This window comes from Apteryx rowi, unplaced genomic scaffold (genome assembly GCF_003343035.1).
Source record: "Apteryx rowi isolate R43461 unplaced genomic scaffold, aptRow1 scaffold_7, whole genome shotgun sequence".
Taxonomy (NCBI): domain Eukaryota; kingdom Metazoa; phylum Chordata; class Aves; order Apterygiformes; family Apterygidae; genus Apteryx; species Apteryx rowi.
Genome location: NW_020450982.1, coordinates 2,149,437 through 2,171,367, shown reverse-complemented (window position 1 = coordinate 2,171,367; position 21,931 = coordinate 2,149,437). Strand labels below are relative to the sequence as shown.

General features: G+C 36.4%; 1 protein-coding gene across 1 annotated transcript in view; it reads right to left on the bottom strand.

The window, feature by feature from the left end:
- The window catches only part of AGBL4 (ATP/GTP binding protein like 4), a 950,635-nt gene extending 934,696 nt beyond the window's left edge, over window positions 1-15,939 (bottom strand). The window contains exons 1-2 of the mRNA XM_026086666.1: window positions 15,846-15,939; window positions 13,708-13,938 (exon numbers count right to left, since the gene is read on the bottom strand). Of these exons, the coding sequence (XP_025942451.1) occupies window positions 13,708-13,938; window positions 15,846-15,939 (325 nt within the window). The remainder of the gene's footprint in view (window positions 1-13,707; window positions 13,939-15,845) is intronic.
- Between the last annotated feature and the right edge of the window lie 5,992 nt (window positions 15,940-21,931).

The following is a 21,931-nucleotide window of genomic DNA, read 5'->3' as shown; positions in this document are numbered from 1 at the left end:
GTTCACCGGGATGGAAGGAGTGGTATAAATATTAATTTACAAATATAATGTTTATTTTACAAATGAAAATATAATAGGACATGTCATGAAACCTAAAGGATTATCAGACACATTTTAATTTAAAAAAATGAAACTAATTTTCTGTAGTCAGCAAATTTGTTGAAATAAGAGCATAGATAGYTTCACTTCTGAAAACCAGTTCAACACACGTAGGGATTCGGCCATAGAGAAGAACCAGTAGAACCAGGGACTACGCAGTCATACGGATATCAGTATTTTTCCTTTTTCTCCATTCTCTCTTATTATTTTTGCATTTGTTTTGTGTATCTTGCCACCAATAAGGCCTGGAACCCAACCTGAAACAGAACCACACAACTCTTTCTTTACTGAGCTGGTTCATTCTTCATTAGCCTGAGTCAACAGAAACAACCTAACACAATTTCTCCAACAGGATGGAGGTATTCCTGCACTGCTGAAATAATATCTGTTATTTTTATCTGTTATATCTGAAATAATATCTATTATTCGTAATAATATCTGTTGAAGCATGGAAGACTAAATTAGCATGCCTACAAAGCAAAGTCCATCTTATCCCTGTGATTCAGAATGACACATACTTAGCTCAATTTTAAAGAGTAATCAGAGGTGTGTGGGCTTAAATCCAATTAGTGTACTTCAGAGAAGATAATGTCAAAATGCTTCAATTGGTGATTCTACTGTATAACACTGAGCAATTCTCTTAACTCCTGTGAGCCTCGGTTTTCCAAACTATAAAATGAAAATGAAGGTGCCTTGAAAAGTGCGTGGCGATCTCCTGACATAAGAGATTGCAAGTATAAGGCATGATTATTAACAAGGTAATAGTCTGAAAAATAAATTAGAGGTCTTGGAAAAGTTATATTCACATCCTAAGAAATATCTAGAAGTCATGATGATTGTTAGGCTACGGACAGATTGGACAGACACTTGTACCTGACCTTGATTGTGATCACTCAGAATGTTCTTATTTTCATGTCATCTAATCTGTTATCACTCTTTCAGGGTTCGTTCTTATTGATCTCTGACTCAGTGAACAACAGAACCTTTTCCCAATTGTCACATGGCTATTAATTCATAGAAAGTTTCACAAACTTATGATCTCTGATCCAAAGCCAACAGGAATGTGTTTGCTGAAATCTTTCCACCAATTTATGACCTGGATCAGGCCCTGAAGATTAGGCACCACAGCTGCTAGCATAGATCCCTGTGCTTGAGAAAAGATTTATAGTGCACAGTTGAAGTCCTGGGTGAGAAACGTTTCCTGTCCAAAAGGACATGCAGTCAGATTAAGAACAAATAACCACCAGACCTAAGGACAACAGTTCCAGATCCTGGTTCATTCAAAGTGAAGGAATTTTTAAAGAGAATTACGGAAAGATGGGTTTAAGCAAGCCTTTCAAGGAGCTTTGGAGCAAGGATCTTTGCAGAGGAAACCATGTGAATATGGGAAACCACGACTGAAATAAAAGGGACAATAATGTTTACTGATGAAAATGAAAATGCAAATACGAGGGAAGGAAATAAATAGATCACTAAATCCAAAAGGATAAAGAAGAGCACACAGATGGGAATAATGAAAAACAAAACAGATGCTAATGGAAGGAAGATAACATAGAGTCCTGGAGATGAGGATAACAAGCTCTAATTTTATATAGTATTCAATGTACAGATACAAGAAGTAGAGCTCTATATTCTCTCAACACAGAAAAGGAGATACTTCAGCAGTAGCATTTAGAAAAATGTATAGAGGAAAGAGAAATAAGAGACTGAATAAGGTTGTGATAATCAAGTAAAAGAATGACAAGGGTTTGGATAAGTAAGAAAGARTGAATTCTAAAGCTACCGAAACAGAAGAACCATAGGAAATACATATAGTAATAAGAGTTGAGTATTCAACTTGCTATCATTTTTTAGTTTTCAGATGAAAGCACAAACCAGCTATAACAATACTGTTCTATTCCTTGTCTTAACTTCACTGCTTAGTAAGGAGGGTGTCTACAATGCATTTTAGACAAATGAGTGCATCATATTTCACCTTATCCAACCCAGACACAGATCAGCTAGCTCAGGTCTACTGGCAGCAGTGTACCTGTAACAGCGTGAAGCTCAACATAAGCTAACCACCTGAGTATTTATCCAGAGTCTCAAAACATTTGGGGCTATGCTACCATTGCTACGCGAACTAATTTGAGCGTGTCTATACAAGTCGCAGCCAGCACAGTGCAGGCACATGTGGGATTATATGATTTTTAGAGCATGGGAAATGCTTCATCATACAGTGGGAACAGTAAAAGGAAAGGTATATGTAAAGTGTTATAGATACAAAACTGAATATAATTAAGTATAAAACTTCAAATAAGAAAAAAGACAAAAAAGGGAAACAAATGTCCACAATACTATTAGTCAATCATTTCAAAACACACTGTGAACACAAATTCTTAAGCTGATCACCAAAATGCTGAAAGAAAAATTAAATCTAGATGTATTATTCTGTGGCTCTGCATATTTTTAAATTCTATTCATGGAAAAGGCTTAAATGTTTTTCRCATCAGAAATTTGACATTCATTTACAGTCTTAGAAAAGGCTACTAAAATGAATTATTCATAGTACACTAGAGTAACAACAATAAACATTCAGAAATATTTTTTAAAAACAGAGTAAATCATACTTCTTACAAACAAGAAGTTAGCTTACAGCTTCAGATGAGAGAAACAGAGGTGTGATACTACCAGAAATTCTTAGAATAATAATAATTATAATATTCCCTTAATATATTATGGTAATTTACCTTCACATTATGTTATTGTGGTAGATTCTGGAATTCCAGTAGCTTTCTAAAGAACACATAGTGATAATATATGGTCTATTCCCAGTTTGTTTTTAGAAATACAAACACTAAATCAAAATTAGCATGCTAAAGGCTGAACCTAGAAGGCAATTAGGTTACCAAGCAGAATCAATAAATGCAAATTGAAGCTATATATGTAACCAAAATAATGTATGTTTCCAAGATAATAATTGGTATCCAAATTACTTTTAAGCTGAGCAGGAAAGGTGTTTCTACAATATTTTCTCCTAAAAATCAGACAATATCACTCTGAGAACAAAAATATTGGTAGCTTATGCAGAAACATATCTTTCAAAGTGTGTTTTTCAACCAGGATTCCTTCAAAAGTACAGGCCATTACGTATTTCAGTGTCTTGTCTCTCCCTGCCCTGCAGTAAAGTGGCAGCACAAGCCAGCAAAGATCTTAATTTGGCTTGTTAACTTTGGAACTGCAGGTAGTTGAGAATTTTTAAACAATTTAGAGAAAAAAAAGGAAGTGAATCTACTTGAAGTGTATTTTAATTTCAGGGGAAAAAAAGGTAACTTTCTAAGGAACTTCTAACGGACCTCTGGAAATTGTCTAGTCCAAGTGCTTGGCTCAGAGCAGGGTCAACTAGAGCAGGTTGCTCAGTACTGTGTCCAGTCAAATGGACCTGATGCAAATGTTTCAACTCATCCTGCATTTTCACTGCTTCAGCCTCTTCCCTCCTGTTCCCTTATTCCCTATAACATCACTAGCTGATCAAATCTTAGTAGACATAATGCAAGAGACAAAATCTTCTAAATTTCATTCATCATTTGATTCATCTGGAATTGATGCCAAGCACACTAAACATTTCTCAACCATTCTGCACTCATTTCACACTGCTGAAATCTACTACAAAAGGTGCTCTGCAGTCAAGAACTCTGTCTTTTGTGCTGCTGTCTTCTACAAAATAAGGATAATAATACAGGTTATTATAAGCATAGTTGAACTAACTGAACAAAATACCACTATTTAGTCTAGCAGAAAATTTCAGCCTTCTCCTAGGTGAAAACAAAGCCTTTCCAATACCTCTTAGCTCCAAAATATTTACTATTCTGATGACAATTCACACTTTATTCTGAGCACGGCCATTCCTTCTGAGCCACATAGCACCATCTGAACAAGCAGAGTAAAGAATATAATTTCCTCTAGTTTTGGATAACTCTAATTCAAAGCAGACAAAGTTTAAGAATACAAACAAGATAGGGAAGCCAGAGAACTACTGTGGAGCAAGAGCAAGGGGAGGCATCCCTAACAAAATGAATGATGCTAACATTTTTCCATTGTGACTGCTAGAGTGGATTTGAGTAACCAATAAGATGAAATTCTGGAAGGGTCACTGGCAGCTCATTTCAAGGTTCACAGACAGACAGAAACCTAAGGTAAAGTTAGGTCTGTGATGCTACCAATTGCATCAGAAGAGCYTGACCTGGACCAACCAATCACTGAAAACTAACATGATTTTAAGAAGTAAATATTCAAAGCAATTATTTCCTTAGTAAGTAACTGCAGAATAGGTCATTTGTTTCTCTATAGAGAAACTATAGATTTATTCAAGTCCAAAGATTCTATATGACAAGAATTTTGGATGATCTCATGAGTGATTTCCAACACCATTATAAAAATTTTTAGGTAAACCACAAACTCAGCTAGACTGTCTTCTTCCTACTTTCAACTGTCACAGGTGTCTATTGTGCCACTATATATACTCACCTCTGTACATTCATGAGTGATTAACTGATGTCATATTCATGTTCATATTAACATGTGCAGTTTGAAATAAACACAGCTGCATTTATGTCAATGATTTTATATTCAAATATATCTGATTATGCTGAAATAAACACAGCTGCATTTATTTCAGTGATTGTACATTCAGATAAGGATATTTGTTCAATGTAATGTAATGTTCCTTCATATTGGCAGTGACATTGCTATTCTTTCTTATATTTCCCTCTATCCTTTTTTGAGATGGAAAAATTTGAGCGGAGCCAGAAAAATGGGAACTGGAAAATTTATCGCAGGACCTGGCATACATGAAAATCATTCTGGTTATTCTCAAAAATGGCTTAATCACCCTTGTATAAAGTATCCTTGTTGTTGTTGCTGTATTGATTCATCATCTATCAAAGAGCAAACTTAGATAAAATCCCACCAAAAGCTGAAAGTTTGATGTAGTTATAAGTAACTATGAAGAATGTTTAGTGCTAAATCTTAAGAATGGATCTGCATGGGGTGTGCTTCTGGGCATCTGTTGCTAATGTCAGCAGAGCATCTTCAACCACTAGCTTCACACAAAAACTACTTTGAATGGAAACATTAACTGTAAGATTTTCCATCCTATTATCCAATCAAATTATAGTTTTGCATGATGTTAATTTTTACTTGAAAGGATAACCTGTAACCTATTTTTAGAAAATAGCAGAATAAAAATATTACCATATCAGCTAAAAATGATTAATCATTTAACCACAGGATAACATAAAACAAGACTTAAGCGAAATCAAGGTCTAGCCCAGTAACTGTGCCAGAAACGGATCCCTAGAGAAGAGCACAGGAACAAAGAAAGCATGAAGAGATACCTCCCCAGAATAATCCCCCAATTTACAATGTACAATTTATGAACTTTCTGAGCCAGAGGTGGCATCTGTGTCTAGTAGCTCTCAACTGATTTTTCTTCTCTGAGTTTGTCAGTTGTTTTTTCATTTGAAAGCATGGCACGTAAACTTTTAGCATCCACARCATCCTGCAGGAAGAAGCTCTACAACTTAATTAAATGATATGAGAGGAACCATTTCCTGTTGTTCACTTTGAACGTGTTAACTGCTAGTTTCATTTGATGGGCCTTAGTTTTTGCATAGGAAGAGACAGTGAACAACAGTTCCCTATTCATTGGCATTTTGAATGTGAATCATGGTGTTATAGACCTCTAATATATTATCCCTCAGCTGTCTCTTTTCCAGGGTGAGGAGTCCTACTCTATTTGGTTGTTCCTCATAGCAGGCTGTTAAAACTCTGCTCTGAACTTACAATTATCCAAACTAAGAAGCTTCTGCTTCCATTTCCAGTTGCTTAATCCTGTCCCTCTTCAGGTCAGTCAAATGGCAAATCAACCATTTGTGTGTTTGTACACTAGCTGAGGGGATGCAAACCTCTTGCCAGAGGCAGGAGTGAAGGGCTAGGTTTTGAAGAGGAAGGCAACATGATAATCAGAAGGTAAACTGACTGTGAAAATGATAATCAGCAGACCAACTACAATTAACACCCCAATTCTGAACTGATGCTATTACACTAATTCTTCTCACATTGTCATTAGCTCCATAAGTCATTAATATCCCTTTCCCACAAGTTAAGGTACTTGACTAATGCTGTATTTGTTAGCTGATATCACATCAACACTAAGCACTCCTCCATTTGTAAAAATGTCTACCATACTGCATTCTGTTTAGATATTTAAAAGGTTAATATTTAGTTCCATTTGCAATGCTGACCTAGCAAGAAAGAAATTAATTTGGCATTACAGCAGTAACATCAATTTCCCATGTAACTTTAGTAATGCATTTACTGGAAAGAGATTAATATCAATTCCATAAATCATTCACATGCTTTTTCCGGAGTTTGAGACATCTGAGTAATGTCATATATGTTAACTGATATCACTTTGTGCATGCTACATCCATTAATCTATGCCCAGGGTCATCATTAAAAATGAAAAAAAATTAAAAAATCAATCTTTTCTTCTTAATTTTTTTGTGACTTCTAACCTGCAGTAGTCCAAAGGTATAGATACTTTTTCACAGAATAACACTGATCTGAACTGGGAACAGACATTTTCAGAAAAGGGAAACATTTGTTAAATTATCCCTACTGGTAGCAATAGCCACTTAACATCTTTATGTGAAACATGGCATAAATTACTTCCAACGATAAGAAAATAACTAAAATAAAGTGTTTCATTAATCAGACACACCTCAATGCCACAAAAGTAGGGTGAAAACAGACATCATTACAGAAATAACACAATAGCTTTCATTTCTATTGTTTCTACATGGTATATGAGTATTCTCATAGAAGTGAAAGCCAAAACAGTCTACTTGACTTAGTGATTCTAGCTAAAAATGACCTATTATAGGAAATCTGGAATAAAAATTACATTTGACTTCAAACAGCAGTTTAGTACACTACTAAAAAGTGTTTAAATACAATTGACAGAAAATAACTTTAAACACTGTTTTTTTGCTATTTCTATTACTCTGCCATTACTATCTCTGCTTGTATTGTTTTATTCCTGTTCTAGGATATTATAGGAGTACTACCGAAATCAAGGTGAAGAAGGGTATTTCTATTCACCTAAAAGGAAGCGGTCAGAATCAGATTGTTTAACAATTTTGGAAGCATATTACAATAGTATATCAGTTAAATGGCCAAAATACAACCATTTTCTAGGGTGAGCTTCAGTATTTCTCTGAGCATATTGCTAACACCATTGCTTTCTGTATTATCTTAATTTCCATTTTTAAATCTTGCATCAAGTGTCCATTTCAGAAATGTTCTGCAATTCAAAATTTACAGTATTTTAGGAATCACAAGTAAGATTAATCTTACCTAATTTTAGTTGTCTAAAGTTACAGTCTAGTCTTAGCAACTGGGACTCAGGCATCCCCAAAGGGCAATTCATCCTATATTATCTTTGCTTTTGTTCAAAAGATATCTTTCATGGTAAAGCTCAATGGCCTATTTCACGCCTGTAAGTGGTTACAATGAGATCAGTGGAATTACAATCACTTACTGCAAGTCTGAGTGTTGTRCAAAGTGTTTTATAAGTGCATTATACTATTTTTGAAATACAGAAAGATATTTCAAAGTTTAACAAAAATGATATGAGGGTACTTATCAGTCACATGAGATCTCTTAATACATTGTAGATCATAACAGTCCAACTGATTAATATCATTTGCACTCCTTTGGCACTGAATTTTTTATCAGGTTTCTAACATGAAATGTGATCTTTGATAAACCTGCTGTAGRAAGAGACTCGCTAATGTTTGTCAGTCATTTTCACTTTAAGGTGGTGGTACATCAGTCAACGTAATAATATCAGGTTTACAGTAATTGAGGTTGAATCTAAAATTTTACAAAACTTTAATTACAACCTCTTGAACATAAACCACAATACACAAATTACCCARTCATAACATTTTTTTCGTAAAAAATAAGAATTCATCCAAAGGATAGAAGATTTAATGACTCTTGGCAGAGTTCCACTTTTTGGTTGAAATGAGAATAAAAGCAGAGAGCAGCTTCATTTCTAATTTCAAGAAACACAGTATTTTTTAACATTTAAACAGCATTATATTTGACTAACAAGCCAAAATACACATTTTCAAAACCTCATGAAAAGCCCCTGTATTTAACAGTATGAATGCTGAGATTTATGAACCTCTGTGAGTGAACCCTATTCCTTCAAACCTCAGAAAACATAACAAAACAAGCAATTTGAGCCACAAGCAGCAGAAACCACCAAGCTTGGGTTCTGAGGCTTTTGTTTTCTGTTCCTCATTCCGCCACCACAATCATTATCATAACTCCACACATCACAGTCCTCTGCCTGACTCCAGCTTGCTCCCATGTTCCCTGTGGCATCCTATCAGGCAAGACAGAAGGTGGTGTGGTTAATCCAGAAGTACATACAGAGCAGACTGACCAGCCAGTACACCCATGGGGACTGGCAAACCAGGTGCTACAAACAAAAGTAACAATATTTGAATTCCCCCTGCTTTTTCTTTGGTGAAGCCACAGCTGTTAGTGTCAACAGAACTTCTTGATATGCTGGTTCTCTACAACAAGAGCCAGGGGAAGGCAAATGCTATTGCTATTTTCGAGTCCATCTCAACTGAGACACTAAGGCAAGCTGTGGCTACACTCCTGCAAACATATAGTCCTTGCACAATGAGAAAAAAGGTCTGGATGCCTCAGCAGGTGTAAGCATATTGTCAGCTGGAAGGAACTTATGGTTCGGTCAGAGCATTATGAGCACCTCTCTGAAGAACGTGGCTGTTGAGTGCAGGGCACCTCTTATGGACTTTTTGAGGGTGTACACCTGTAGCAGTTGTAGAGGCATAGCCTGAATGCACGACAGTGTGAGCCATGCCTTGTCCCCMGCTACAGTAGGTGTTGGCAGACTCAAGAAAGTCCAAGACAAGATATTTCAAAGAGAAAGCTATCCATGTTATCTGATTGCACCCTGTAGAGTACTCTGAGAATCCAGCATGCTAAAGGTTTCTCCTAATACATACCAGAGGCGTATGCAGGGAACCTGAAGTCAAACTATTCGAACTCTCCAAGAATCTAGTCAATCACTGGCAGCATCTCTGTCACAGGACAGCATAAACTCAAATCTGTAGACCCCAATCTTTCCATGAAAACAAAGAACAATATCCACGACCAATAGCTTCTCATGGTTTGTGGTGAGTTTCAGAGCAATAGGGTCACTGCTGTTGTGTTTCTAATCCCTCAGAACTTATTGCTCCCTGGTCTATTCAGCAGTACTGTTGGGTTTGGAAAGAACGTAGTGATAGCACACTCAGCCATAGGTCCTTCCTTTTCTCTGAGTCCTGACATAAAGCACATCATTGTTGCAGCTTGCATATCCTGTAGGCAAATCCTTAGTTGCCATGCTTTGAGGTTATTGCCAAAATTCATCCTCCCTTTGTGGAACCCAGAGTTTGGAATGACGCTCTGCACCAGGGCTTGTACCAGCAGCAGCACCATAAACATACTGTTCTCTTTTTAAGAATTGAGACATCTTCTGCTTTACGGTTTCTTCTTCCACCTTGCAAAACAAGCATGAAGGTTTCAATGAAAATTAATAAATTAAATAATTATTTCTTCACACAGAAGGTAAGCTTCTTCAGGTATATAAACTCACAGAAAAAAATGCTTTTCAACGAGAATCATCTAAAAAAACTGCTGGTGCAGGAAAAAATGGTTAAGCAAACAAAAACAAACCTTAGCCACAACACAGAGGAGGCTGCTGATTAAATTGAGGCCATCAGAAATAACATGTACTAAGCCAACAAAAGAAAGCAGGGGTAACTGGCTAGACTGAACTTTAAAGTCATTTAGACCCACACAAAGTAAAATGCCTGAAATACCAATTCTCCTTGAGTATGTAAAGACACCAGATTCCCTAAAGAACATTTATACATCAAAGTCTGGGCCTGACACAATCAGGAAGGGCTTGTTTGTACAGCAGGAGTAAATACATCCATTTCCCAGGGGCACTGTCTTTTGCAAAACTCCCAGTATCGCCAGACCAGATAGAATGAGAGATGAATATTTGTAGAGCATTGCATTGCTGCTAAACTGACACTGCATTGATAATTTAATGCATTAATGAATAATAGGAAAAAAGAATTATAACTGACCCAAATTTATATATTTCAAATGTGACATTTATTTCCTTCTAACTACGCATAGATAAGTGTGCTTCCATTTTCCTCTGAAAGTATCTCATGGTTTTCTAGGAAAACTGACATTATCCAGGATTATGTTGTGGTATGCAAGAAATTTGAATTTTCATCAGTTTCTTTTATGCTAATGGTAACCAGACATAAAAAGTTTCTATTGGTCTTACATATTATTAAATATTAATAGAGATAACAAGGAAGGTCCCAGTTGTTAGAACATTAGGTTGGACTATGGGAGACATGAATTTCCTGAGATACTTGCAAGCTAATTATATTCTCTCTCCTTTGCTCCTTCATTTGCTCTACAGGATAAAAACAGTTTTGTGGGATAAAGGGTTCAACAAGCATTCTTAATTTTCAATAATTTTATAGCAAAGATTCTTTCACCAGTATTAAATTCATTAAGGGAAAGTTAAGTGCCAGTTACAAACCGGTTAGATAGCAGTTCTTCTTAAAAGGATCTGGAGAGTATAAGGGATCATAAATTGAACAGAAGTCAACAATGCCATGCTATGGTGGAAAAGGAAACAACACGATGACAGTGTCACACAGCAGAAGTAAACAGATCGCAAGGCATGTTATGTAATAAACTCTACAGAGTATTGTCACCAGAACATCTGAGTACCATGTTCACCTAGGATCACTGCACATCAAGCAAGGCATGCAGCGGTTGGAGAGACGCCAGAAGAAAGCAAGAAGAATGAATGGAAGTTTGGAAAATATGACCAGTGAGGAACTATCGAAAAAATTAGTAGACAGAACTGTTTCCATGAAGTAAAAGAAGAAAGGAATAGTCTGCTTTCTGTGCCAGAGGACTGAAAAAGAAGTAATGCCTTTTTGGTAAGAACATTTCTACACAGTAGGGAAAAGTTTCTTACAGTAAGCAAAGTGAAACATTAGAATAGACTGCTGTTTCCTCATCGAAACCTTCCTCACTGAAAATCTCTAAGAGGAGGATAGATAAATATCTCTCAGGAACGACAAAGGTATAGTCTATTTTCCTTTTCAACAGCTGAGTGGACTGAAAACACATCTCAATGTCCATTTCAGCTCTACTTTTTAATAATTTCACAAAACCAGAATGCAATACACAACAGCAAACTGCACATAGGTTTTTTTTCAGAATATATAAGAACACATCTCTCTATCTCAAAAAAACTCAAACTTATCAACATTATTTAATGCAATACTGATAGCCATTACAGAAATGAAAGCAAATTAAATAGCATACCTTCTACATGTGTTAACCTTTTTTCTTTTATCTACAAGTTTAATATTTTTTCTCTTTTCTGAAAGATTTTTACTTCCATTTGTGTAATATAAAACCACAGAGTCTCTGAAAAATAAGGCTGGAAGGGAACTTTCAGTTCCACCAGCCAGGTCTTTCATGAAAATATAGAATATGGCCAGAGATAGGGACCACACTTGTGGAATCACATTCAACACAACTACTATTTTGAAAGCCAACTATCAACAAATACCACTGTCCAGTCAGTTTTGCATCCCTCCTATCATAGTTTCATCATGACCATGATTAGTTGCAATGAAAATACTATATGAAACAAAGTCAAAAGTTTTATCAATGTTACATTGAGACTATAATCACTAAGTAGTATAACTGTTGCACTTTTTAAAATTACATTGTGTTTATTTTTAAAGGTTTGTAAATCCTTATGAAACTGTAACTATTAAGGACCTGTAGTACCTCTGAAGCAGCAGGGGTCTTTTAGGTTTCAATGACACACTTGTACTTAGTAATAACATTAYCATAATGGAGGAAATATGACTCAGTCTTTTWAAAAAAATCCATAAACTGTATCCCAATTGCCTATTTCCCTTAGAGATATTTAGGTCTACAAGATGAGAAGAACTTCAGGATTATTACAAAATTAACGAGGCTTGTTTTATAGTCTGTTCTCCGAAAAAGGCAAGTCCAATAGGATGCACTGTGTAGAGCTAATATCAATTCTAAGGTGGTACTCAAAAGTCTAGCAATATACTGCTGTATATATGTTGTATATTACTTTTGGCTGACGCAAAGGGGTAGATTTCAGCAGTAATAATAATTTGGTAAAATATCCAATAATCAGTTAAATTGCTTTGACCGGTTAAGGTGCTCTAAACAATCACTTGGCTGACATATAGCAAAAGAGAGTGAATTTACAAATGAAGTGTACACAATATTATTACCATTCTTGCCAATACATTATTATAATGAGAAAGTAAATGAAGTTATTAATTTTATTCGTATTTGTATTTTAGAGATGTCTGAATATGCAAAGCAACATCAGAGCCTCATCATGCTACAATGTAAATAAACACAGAGATATTATTGTCAAAATATATAGGGTATGAAATTTACCTTTGGACTTTTTTAAAACAAAATTAATTCTATTGTTCAAAACTGGTATTAAACCATCTTGCAATGATCCACATTACTTCATGAATAATCTGATGGGTGCTACTGATCTTTTTCATAGCATAGCAACTTAACACAATAAAGTAAATTTCTCAGCTTGGCCAACTGATTGATTTTATAAGCTATTTTCTGATACAAAAAATCATAAAATCATAACTATTGTGAAATAGCATCCCAAATATTTTTTAAAAATACATAAGGATTGCCTGAACTTTCAGAAACAGCCTAAAAATAAGATAATATTTATTATTCACTGCATCATTTACACCTTTTACATAATGTAATCAAAGGATTTAAATAACTCAATTTAATATTTATCCAGGAACTGGCAGCCAGTATTCCACCCTGAGGGACGTATTTCTTCATAAAAAGCTCATTTTACAAGACACTGTAGTAATTTTGGCATTACCAGCACCTCTCACATAAACCAGGCTGGAAACTATAGTTTATCCTGCCAAATGCCTTTTGTACATATGTTGTTTAACAGTGCCTGGTAGGTCTGTAAGCCAATAATAATAGATTTAAGCTAAAAATCTGGAGACACACATATATGTAACACAAAAATTTAAATTGTGCTACATATGCATATATATACTTACTTACATGCACAACATATATAAACATACATGATTCAAAATATTCTTTAGATTAATATACTAACTATAACTCTTGCAAAAATAATTTCTTTCTATTTGCAGTAGCTTCCCAAAATCTAATTCTGCTCCCATTGACATCAGAGGCAGAACTTCCAATAACCTCAGCAGTACAGAATGAGGCCACCAGAAATGCAAATAAGGCATATATTTAAAGACACTAAGTATATATTTGTAAAATCTTCTAACTATTCAAGGATGGACTTGGCACATTACCAAGTTAACCTCCCCAATATACTTCCAAAATAAAATTCAAAATGCAGAAAATGCTTACCACTTTCAAAACAGGCATCAAATGTAAGATGTCCTTTTTTAGGCTGTCCACAGTAACCAGCTGGGAGAACGGTGTACTTGCTCACATTCCCTGCTATAATATCATCGCTTCCTATGTCACTACCTGTTGCAGTAAAAGCAAACAAACAAATAAATAAATAGGTAGATAAACATGAGTATGAAACAAAAAAAACTATAAAAAACACTGAAAGGATATTCCCCCCATGCTTTCCTACATAACATCGAATTTGCACCATTTAACATAGACACAAGCAAGTGCATTCTTTCTTTTTAACATTTACTCAACAATTTCTATATATTAATGGTATCATGCATTAAATCTTCTATCAGTACCAAACCACAYAAATATTCCACTTAAGTTCTTGTTTTAGTAAGACAAATAATGCTATCTGGAGAATCCAACTTTCCTCCAAAAGGAGAAGTTCGGAGAGCTTTCTGTAGCCAGTCCCCCAACACCATGTTGCTGAGAGTGCTGAGGTATACCGATCCCTTTGGAGGAGCGAGCGATGTATCGGACAGAGACAAAGTCTCCCTGTTCTCCAAACGTTAGGACCCTCACTCTAGTTTTCATTATGTTCTCATCAGCACTGTCTCAATTCAAAAAGAAAAGAGTAATCCTCTATTGGAGCAGCATGAGGTGGTTCAAATACAACACAAAAAGTGATATGAAGGACGTCACATAAAACAGGTTCAGGAGCAGCCTCATCCAGAGGCCTGGAAACAGCACTCCCTAGTGCCAAGGATTCTCGCTCCAGCCCATGCTCCTCCCTTAGCACATCTCGGGGACGTCTTCAGAGCTGCCGAGCGCAGGCCTGTCTTTTGGTTTGCACACCAGTAAAGTTGAGGCTCCTGCACACGGCAAATGCTCTTTCATTTCTTTCCAAACCACTGCCAAGGACTGATGCTCTAACAGTCTCCAGTCTTTCATGAACCTGTTCTCCTCTGACTTGTAGAAATATCTCTCCTGCTGCTGCTGGAGGAATTGTGGAGTCCTTTACTGGGCAGATGTTTTATCGGCAATTCACAAAATACCCAGCAAGGAACCTGCACATTCATGACAACATATATGACGCAATCAAAATATTTTATTTTGTTCTGTAACGTTGTTGCCAACAATAACAACTTGATTATGTATCCTACAGTAGGCACTCTTCTTCTTAAAGCTCCAGCCCCTTGATGTCTGTGACTTTGTGAGAATCTGCTTTCTTTTTTAACAAAAAGCAAGTTTCCAACCTGCTCAGTCGTAAAAAAAAGTTAAAATGTTATGCAGATGGGCTCTAAGACCTCAGAAACCATAATTATTTTCAAAATTACAAAGATTTTTACATCAATCTCATATGACTTTTTGAGACCTGACTTTTTATGTTTTAATGTTTTGGGTTGGCATTATTGAATCTGTATCAGTGCAATACTCCAAGTTACAATAAAGATGCCAGTAAGTCTAGTGAAAACAAAATTTTAAAATTTTCTTTGCAGGAAATTACATGAATTCAAGTTGATATTATACTAGATGATATTAAATTATATTTTTCAAGCATAACTAGATCATATCCTTCTTATATTTGGTACATTCATATATATTTATATACACACAGTTTTTTCTTTAAAAACATATAAGATGAAATTAAATCATATCTAATGAGACAGACAAAGCATAAAAGGATGCTGAGTCCCCACTACATGCTGTGTCTGTATCACATATGCATGGGTAAAAGAGCACTAGATTTCATATTGACCAGAAAATATAGATGTAAAGGCATGAAGGCCTGATTTGTAAGTTATTGGAAATACAGTGTACGCTACTGTTCTTCATTAATTGTTTCAGGTGCTCATGGAACAGCCTCTTAGCAAGTCTCTTCTGGAAACTGAAACCATACCCCTATTGAGCCTGAACGGCTCTGGCAAACAGGCTATTAATATCAAATGGATGCGAGAGTAGGACAGAGAACTGATTGCATGAAGTTCATCACACGCCAGAAGCTCCCTTCAGAGGAGCTGCTGATGTCATCATCACTTTTCACTTTGATCTCCATAAAGATGCTTCTGCCTGCGGAGCCCTGACCTTGTCCTTGCCCACTGAGAGCAGGACTAGCCACTGTGCTTCAGACTCCAACTTACCGTGCAGGACCTGCCCTCTGGAAGGAGCTYGGCAGTCTGCACGGGGTGCAAGGCTGCATCCACCTGCCGTCTGCTCCAGTGAGGACCGCGGCATGGACCCGCTTCCTCGTCGATGTGTATAGGCACAAGGAGTGCGCACGCTCCAAGGGTTAGGCTACGGAGGCAGCAGCTTTCAGTGTGCTCCCTCAATGACCACCCTCACACAAGATAGCCTTCACATTAGCCACACGACCACAAGCATGTCACAGGACCTGCAGTATGTCCAGTGCCCCGATGTGAACTTCTTCAGTGCTTTGGGGGGGAAACATTGATTTTCTATTTTATTCTGGAAAGGTAAGGCAAGAAAAACATTACATATTTTTCCTGGTTTATCCCTAGCTGCCTTGATAGACAGTCTGGACTTTTTATTAAGTGGTATTTGAGAAAGCTGGTTGTTAGAGTTCTTAAAGCAATCTGGAATTCTGATACTTAATTTTGTTTTTTCTTGTATATTCATATACTTCATCCATTTTTAATTTATCTTTATATCAGATACATAAATAATCTCATTGAGAAATTTATTGACCATACTATTCTATTGCTCTTTTAATTTTTTTATACATATTGTGAAGACACAATAGCACCTCTGTTCTCTTTTAGGGCAGGGAGAAGGTATTTCCTTTCTTTTTCTGTTTCATTCAGCTTTTCTTCCTGTCTACTCTACTTTTCTTCCTGGAAATTTCTTCTTCCAGTCTCCTGCTGATAAACCCTTAAGACTACTTAATTTGAAAAGCTAATTTAAAGCACAATGCAATTTGTCAGCTTCTTGCCTCCTGAAACTACATGTCTTAACTTCTGTAATTTTAAAGCGTTAGTGATACTACTGGATATCTTTGCAATTTTTTTTTGCTCTTTTCTTAAAAAAAGTATCTGCATAATGTCATGTGCAATAAAGTGTGATCTTCAGTTGGATCTACTTCTTTCACTGGAGCACTCCAATATGTCTATTCTGCATGGATTCTCTAGTATTTCAAGAGCTGGATCCCTATTGCAGCCTCTTCCTCAGTATGGGCACTAATAGGATCCTTCTACTCTATCCAGCTGCCTATTTTCATGAATCTTAAACAAATTTAGAACTTTTGAGACTGTAACTCCCACTCATATTTGGAAATTAAAAGTTATTGTAAGGGAGAGACATACACTCATAGAGGTATGTGATAGAGTGATTACCTGAGCCTTGCTTCCTTAGAAAACAAAACTCAGGAAAAAAAAAAGTAATAAAGAAATATAAAAAGCTGGGGGTTTCTATTTGATAATAAAAATATATGAGGACAGAAATTTTCTTTACTACTGCATGATGTCTGCCAAAATATGTCTGTAGAGTACATATTGAAAACTTTGTCCTCCCAGTCAAATTATATTGTCTAACAAATTGCAGTACCCAAAACATTTGTTTTCAAATAGGGATGGAAAAACACAGTGATACAGATTTTTTTTACATTTGAGAAATATGGAAAAAAAAGAAAACAAGTTAGCATTTGCATATTATATTATACATGAATACGAAATAATGGAAGAAATGTATAAATATAACCAGCTATTCATCCTTCTGACTTTGGTTCAGCACTTTCTTCACTGTGTACTGTTTGGACAACAAATACTTAATAATAGAAGAACTATCTTCGGGGTTAGAGAAAACGAAAAGAAATGTGTAGAAGGCATATGATGGAATAATGGGATGATAATATCTTATTTCACTCTGATAAATAGGGCTACTGAGGCCCCTAGAAATAGACTTTTGGTCTGTACTGATTTTTTGACATTTAAATGGGTTACAGGGGATGACGAATGTGACATAGAGCTCAATTTGTTTTATTTTTATATTGAAAACTATTTCACACAAATGTTACAAGCAATTCATATTGGCCCTGAATGATGAAAACAGCTTATTAATTAAAACTGACCTTTCCATACATAAATGTATTCCACCTCTTGAGGCAAAACACCTTAGCTGAGGTAACAAATTATATCAATGTATTACTGACACCACAGCTAAAGGGTCTGTCAGGCTTTCTATTATATATCCATATTTCTAGTGATATATAAATCCTGAATTAAAAATATGTATATCCAGGTTAACACTTGGCATATAAATTCCCAGTCAAGGAAGAAATTTGAAATTTTATTCTCTTTGAGAAGTACTGTAACAGGGAACAAAGARAATTTACACCTTTTCTTCCTTTTCACCATCCAAAAAAAAATTAGAAACTAGATAGTGTGCTATTATTTTTTAACAAAATTATTATTTGCAATTTCAAGGTATTTGTTTTGGACTGAATAATTACCCATAGATAGCAATCTAAGTCATTTAAACTGTTTTCTTCAAAAGTAAAATTGCRTCTTACTCATGATACTTCAGCTATCTGTTTTTACCCTACAGAGTTTGGCAGGATTGCTGATACAATTTCTTTAAGTCCAGTAACACCGCAGACAAACTTGGACCTGAATAGGGAATCTGTGTAGCAGTACAGCCGTGATCACATCACTTGATACGACGCATCCCTCTGCATCATGCAACTCCTCAGTCAGACCAGCAGCCACAGGAAAACCCTTTCCTGAGTTTCTGTTCGGGGCCGCTTTCCRCAGGACCCATACTCTGGTTGCAGCTAGGCAAGTTAATCATTTGCAACTCAACACACAGAATCAAGGGTACAGAGAGAAGTCAGAGAAAACCTGCAGATCTGTCCCCCCAAGAATGGACAGGCGACTTGCCAAGGACCACCGTGAAAGAATGGGAGACAGGGAGCCTACTGAGAGCAGAGGAGTGAGACGGCCACACTCCTGCTGTTAAATACTCCCTTCTAAGCACCAGCTAAAAATAGTASGCTTCTTGTAATTCCTAAAAGATAGCTGGGAAACACTTCTTAGATGAAGGTGAAGAAATGAGAAGAGATTATATTCTTAATGATGCCACCCCAAGACAGTGTAGAAGCAGGCAGAAGAGAGAGCTACACCCGACTGCCCCTGGAGTTATTACGTGATGCAGAAGGAAGCTGTCAAGTAACTGTGTCTCAGCAAAGGGTTTCCACCTGCTCCTCCCTGGCCTAATGTAGCCAGGCTTATACTCAGGAGTGAGAATAAAATCATCAAATAGCCATTAAGTCAAAGAAGTCATTTAATAATATTAATCTCCCCTTGTATGTTCTTTATTACACAGTACTTTCAATATTCAGAAAATATTGTAATATTTTCTAGCATATTAGCTTCAATTAATCTCTAAAGACACGAAACTACAGTTTAGTCTTTGAACTTCATGTTATTACATAGCACAAGTGCATTGCATCCCCACTGGTCCTCTGGCACGCTCTGCGTGGGTGATGAAGGCCAGGCGAGGCGACTGGCCTAACCACAGCCTGTACCGCTCCGCGTGACAAACACACACAGATTATCGGAYGGGGCTTCGTCCTCGTCTGTCCAGCACATGCAGCAAGCGTTGCTGAGAACGCACGATCATCTTCATACGGAGAGAAGTGAGCATGTTGCCTTACAGCACAAGTGCTCCGGCTAATAAAGAGATATTGTCCTCACAGCTGGGGAGCCCTAAGCAGATGTTCTTGACTGAAGGCAAAGACGTACTACAGAACCTTGGGGTGAAGGGAAACAGGACTTCGATCGGAAACAAAATTAACGGGCAGAAAGACAATCGACTGCAGTGCGTACTGATTATTACACTTAAGGAGATCAGATTCTTCTTTGAGAAGAGGTTAGATAAGACAAGCAAAGGCAAAAATAACTTAGCAAAGAAATTTTCTCTGATTGTACTTCTTATTTTGTCCATTTTTTTTTAGAGGTGGTAAGTCACGCAGTTATTTTATTCTAATTCTTCATAGCTTAAACTCCTGGAGTCTCCAGCAAACACCCTGGATTTACTTTTACTACAGTATTAAACGTTAATGGCAATTTTCTATCAAGTATAAAATCAGCAGGTGTCTGAAATCTATATAAGGAACTATATAAGTTTTTCAAATAAGACCCGGACGGAGTTTTCTGGTATCTACATTCATCACTGTATTGTCATCTTGGATCTATTTCACACCAGAGTAGTGAAAATGAACAAAATCAATTCTAAGGAATGAGGATTCTTAGGAGGAAAAGTTTGGAAAGTTCCAGAACTTCTTACTCTTCTCCAATATTGAAAGAATAAAGCCAAWTTTTTTTTTCATTTAGGCAAAGATGAAAACATAATATTTGCTACAAACAGTAAATATCATGCAAATGTAGGTAGGAGTATATTTTCTAAAAACTGCAGAGTTTCTGGAGGGATCTATCTCTTTAGCAAGCAGTAGTTATTCTCTGAATTGGGTAAACAACAAGCCCACTTCCAGCTGTGACAAACTTCCGAATCCATGGAGTTACCCACCGGCAGCTACGCTCATGCTACATTAGCTGGAAGGAAAGCACAGATGCATTAAAATAGACATAGAAAAATACAGAGTGAATTTGCCTGGAAACCCTGCATCATTCTAATAATCAGACTTTCTGTCTCATAAGGAAAGCCAAGTAGAAGGGGAGGGCAGCACGAGGAGATAGGATAACTGCAACTCAACTTCGAAGAAGTCTTCTCAAAATATTACAAATCAGCAAGAAGCCTCTCAACTTACTCYGTTATCAGATCCTAATTTTAGAACAAAATTAGGATATATTTTTTACTACTGATTTTTCTGTCATTAGCAAAAAAGAACTACTACCACTGTTAACAAGTTACCATTTATTACATCAGGATGAACAAACGGGAAATACAGTTCCTTAATTTTGGTAATTTTAACTTCACCTCTTCTCTATGGTCAGRTAAGTACTTCTGCAGTATTCTTCACAGAAAACAAGCAAATTTGCTTCAGCTTTGATCACGAATCTGGTATAGGATGGTTCTTCTAATTGGTTTTGTTCAATCTGGATAATCTACTTTGGGTCAAACTGTTCAGAAAAGAAAATGAACTCAAACAACCACATCAAGATCAAGCTACTAGGTCTACAAAATGCATTGGGAAGGACTGTATTTTCCTTATGGCTAAACTAACACCAAACGGAATAAAAGTGTTACAGATTTTAAAATGCAACCAGTCCAGCAGCTTTATTTTTCCTTTACATATATTGTCCAACTAAGACAGAAAATTTCCATTGTTTAAAGATCTAATAACCATCTTCTCATCCTCAGGGGCAAAGAGAAGTTCTCAGATATCCTAACAAAGAGACTTATCAGTCTGGAGCAGTATAGTTATTGTAAATCCACATACAGGAGTGAATCTGAACTCTCAGTATAGTTTGCAATAAACAGAAATACAATCAGGGTAAATTCAGATAGGGACACATTCAGATTGGGAACTCCTGTTAGCTCCTAAATATAACAAGTCTCTACATGGACATTGCTAAGCTCATCTTTTGGACTGACAACATTTATGGAGGCTACGCCGATAATGGTGTCTTCCATCAGTAAGAAAACTGCAAAGCCCTTCTGTATATGTCTGTGTAATTTTAGGAAAATTCTTTGATACCTGCATTTGTAGAGAAAACATCAAGAAATCTCTATACTCCTAATAGCTGGTTATGTTCTGCTGTTCTTTAATTTTTGAAATAAAGGCTGTTATGTCAATGCCCTGGGCTACAGCAATACAGATATTCAGGAAGACCTGAATATATGGCATCCCTTCTGAACGCTCTATAGACAGTTTAAAAATCCTACAGTCAGTGGCAGTCAGAAACTTGGAATTCCAATTCCACTGGCCTCAAAAATGCTAAGGAAAAGAAGAAAAAATAACTACCATTTGTAACTTCACAACCATTTATCCTACAGCAAGGTTTTGGCATGACCCTGAGAATCTAAACACACAGCAGAGAGTGATGTCAGTCTGAAATTAGCTTAATTCACAGTCTCTGTGATTTGGAAAAAATTATGTTAAGACTACAGTTCCCAGGGCTTGGAAGAATACCCAGCATGGTACCAACCACACTTGCTGCCTCACATTCCCTTACTGTGCCCATATTGTCACTGTTGCCTATTTCGAAGGTCAAGCAGAACAAGGAGACTGCTTCACAAACAGCAAAACAGC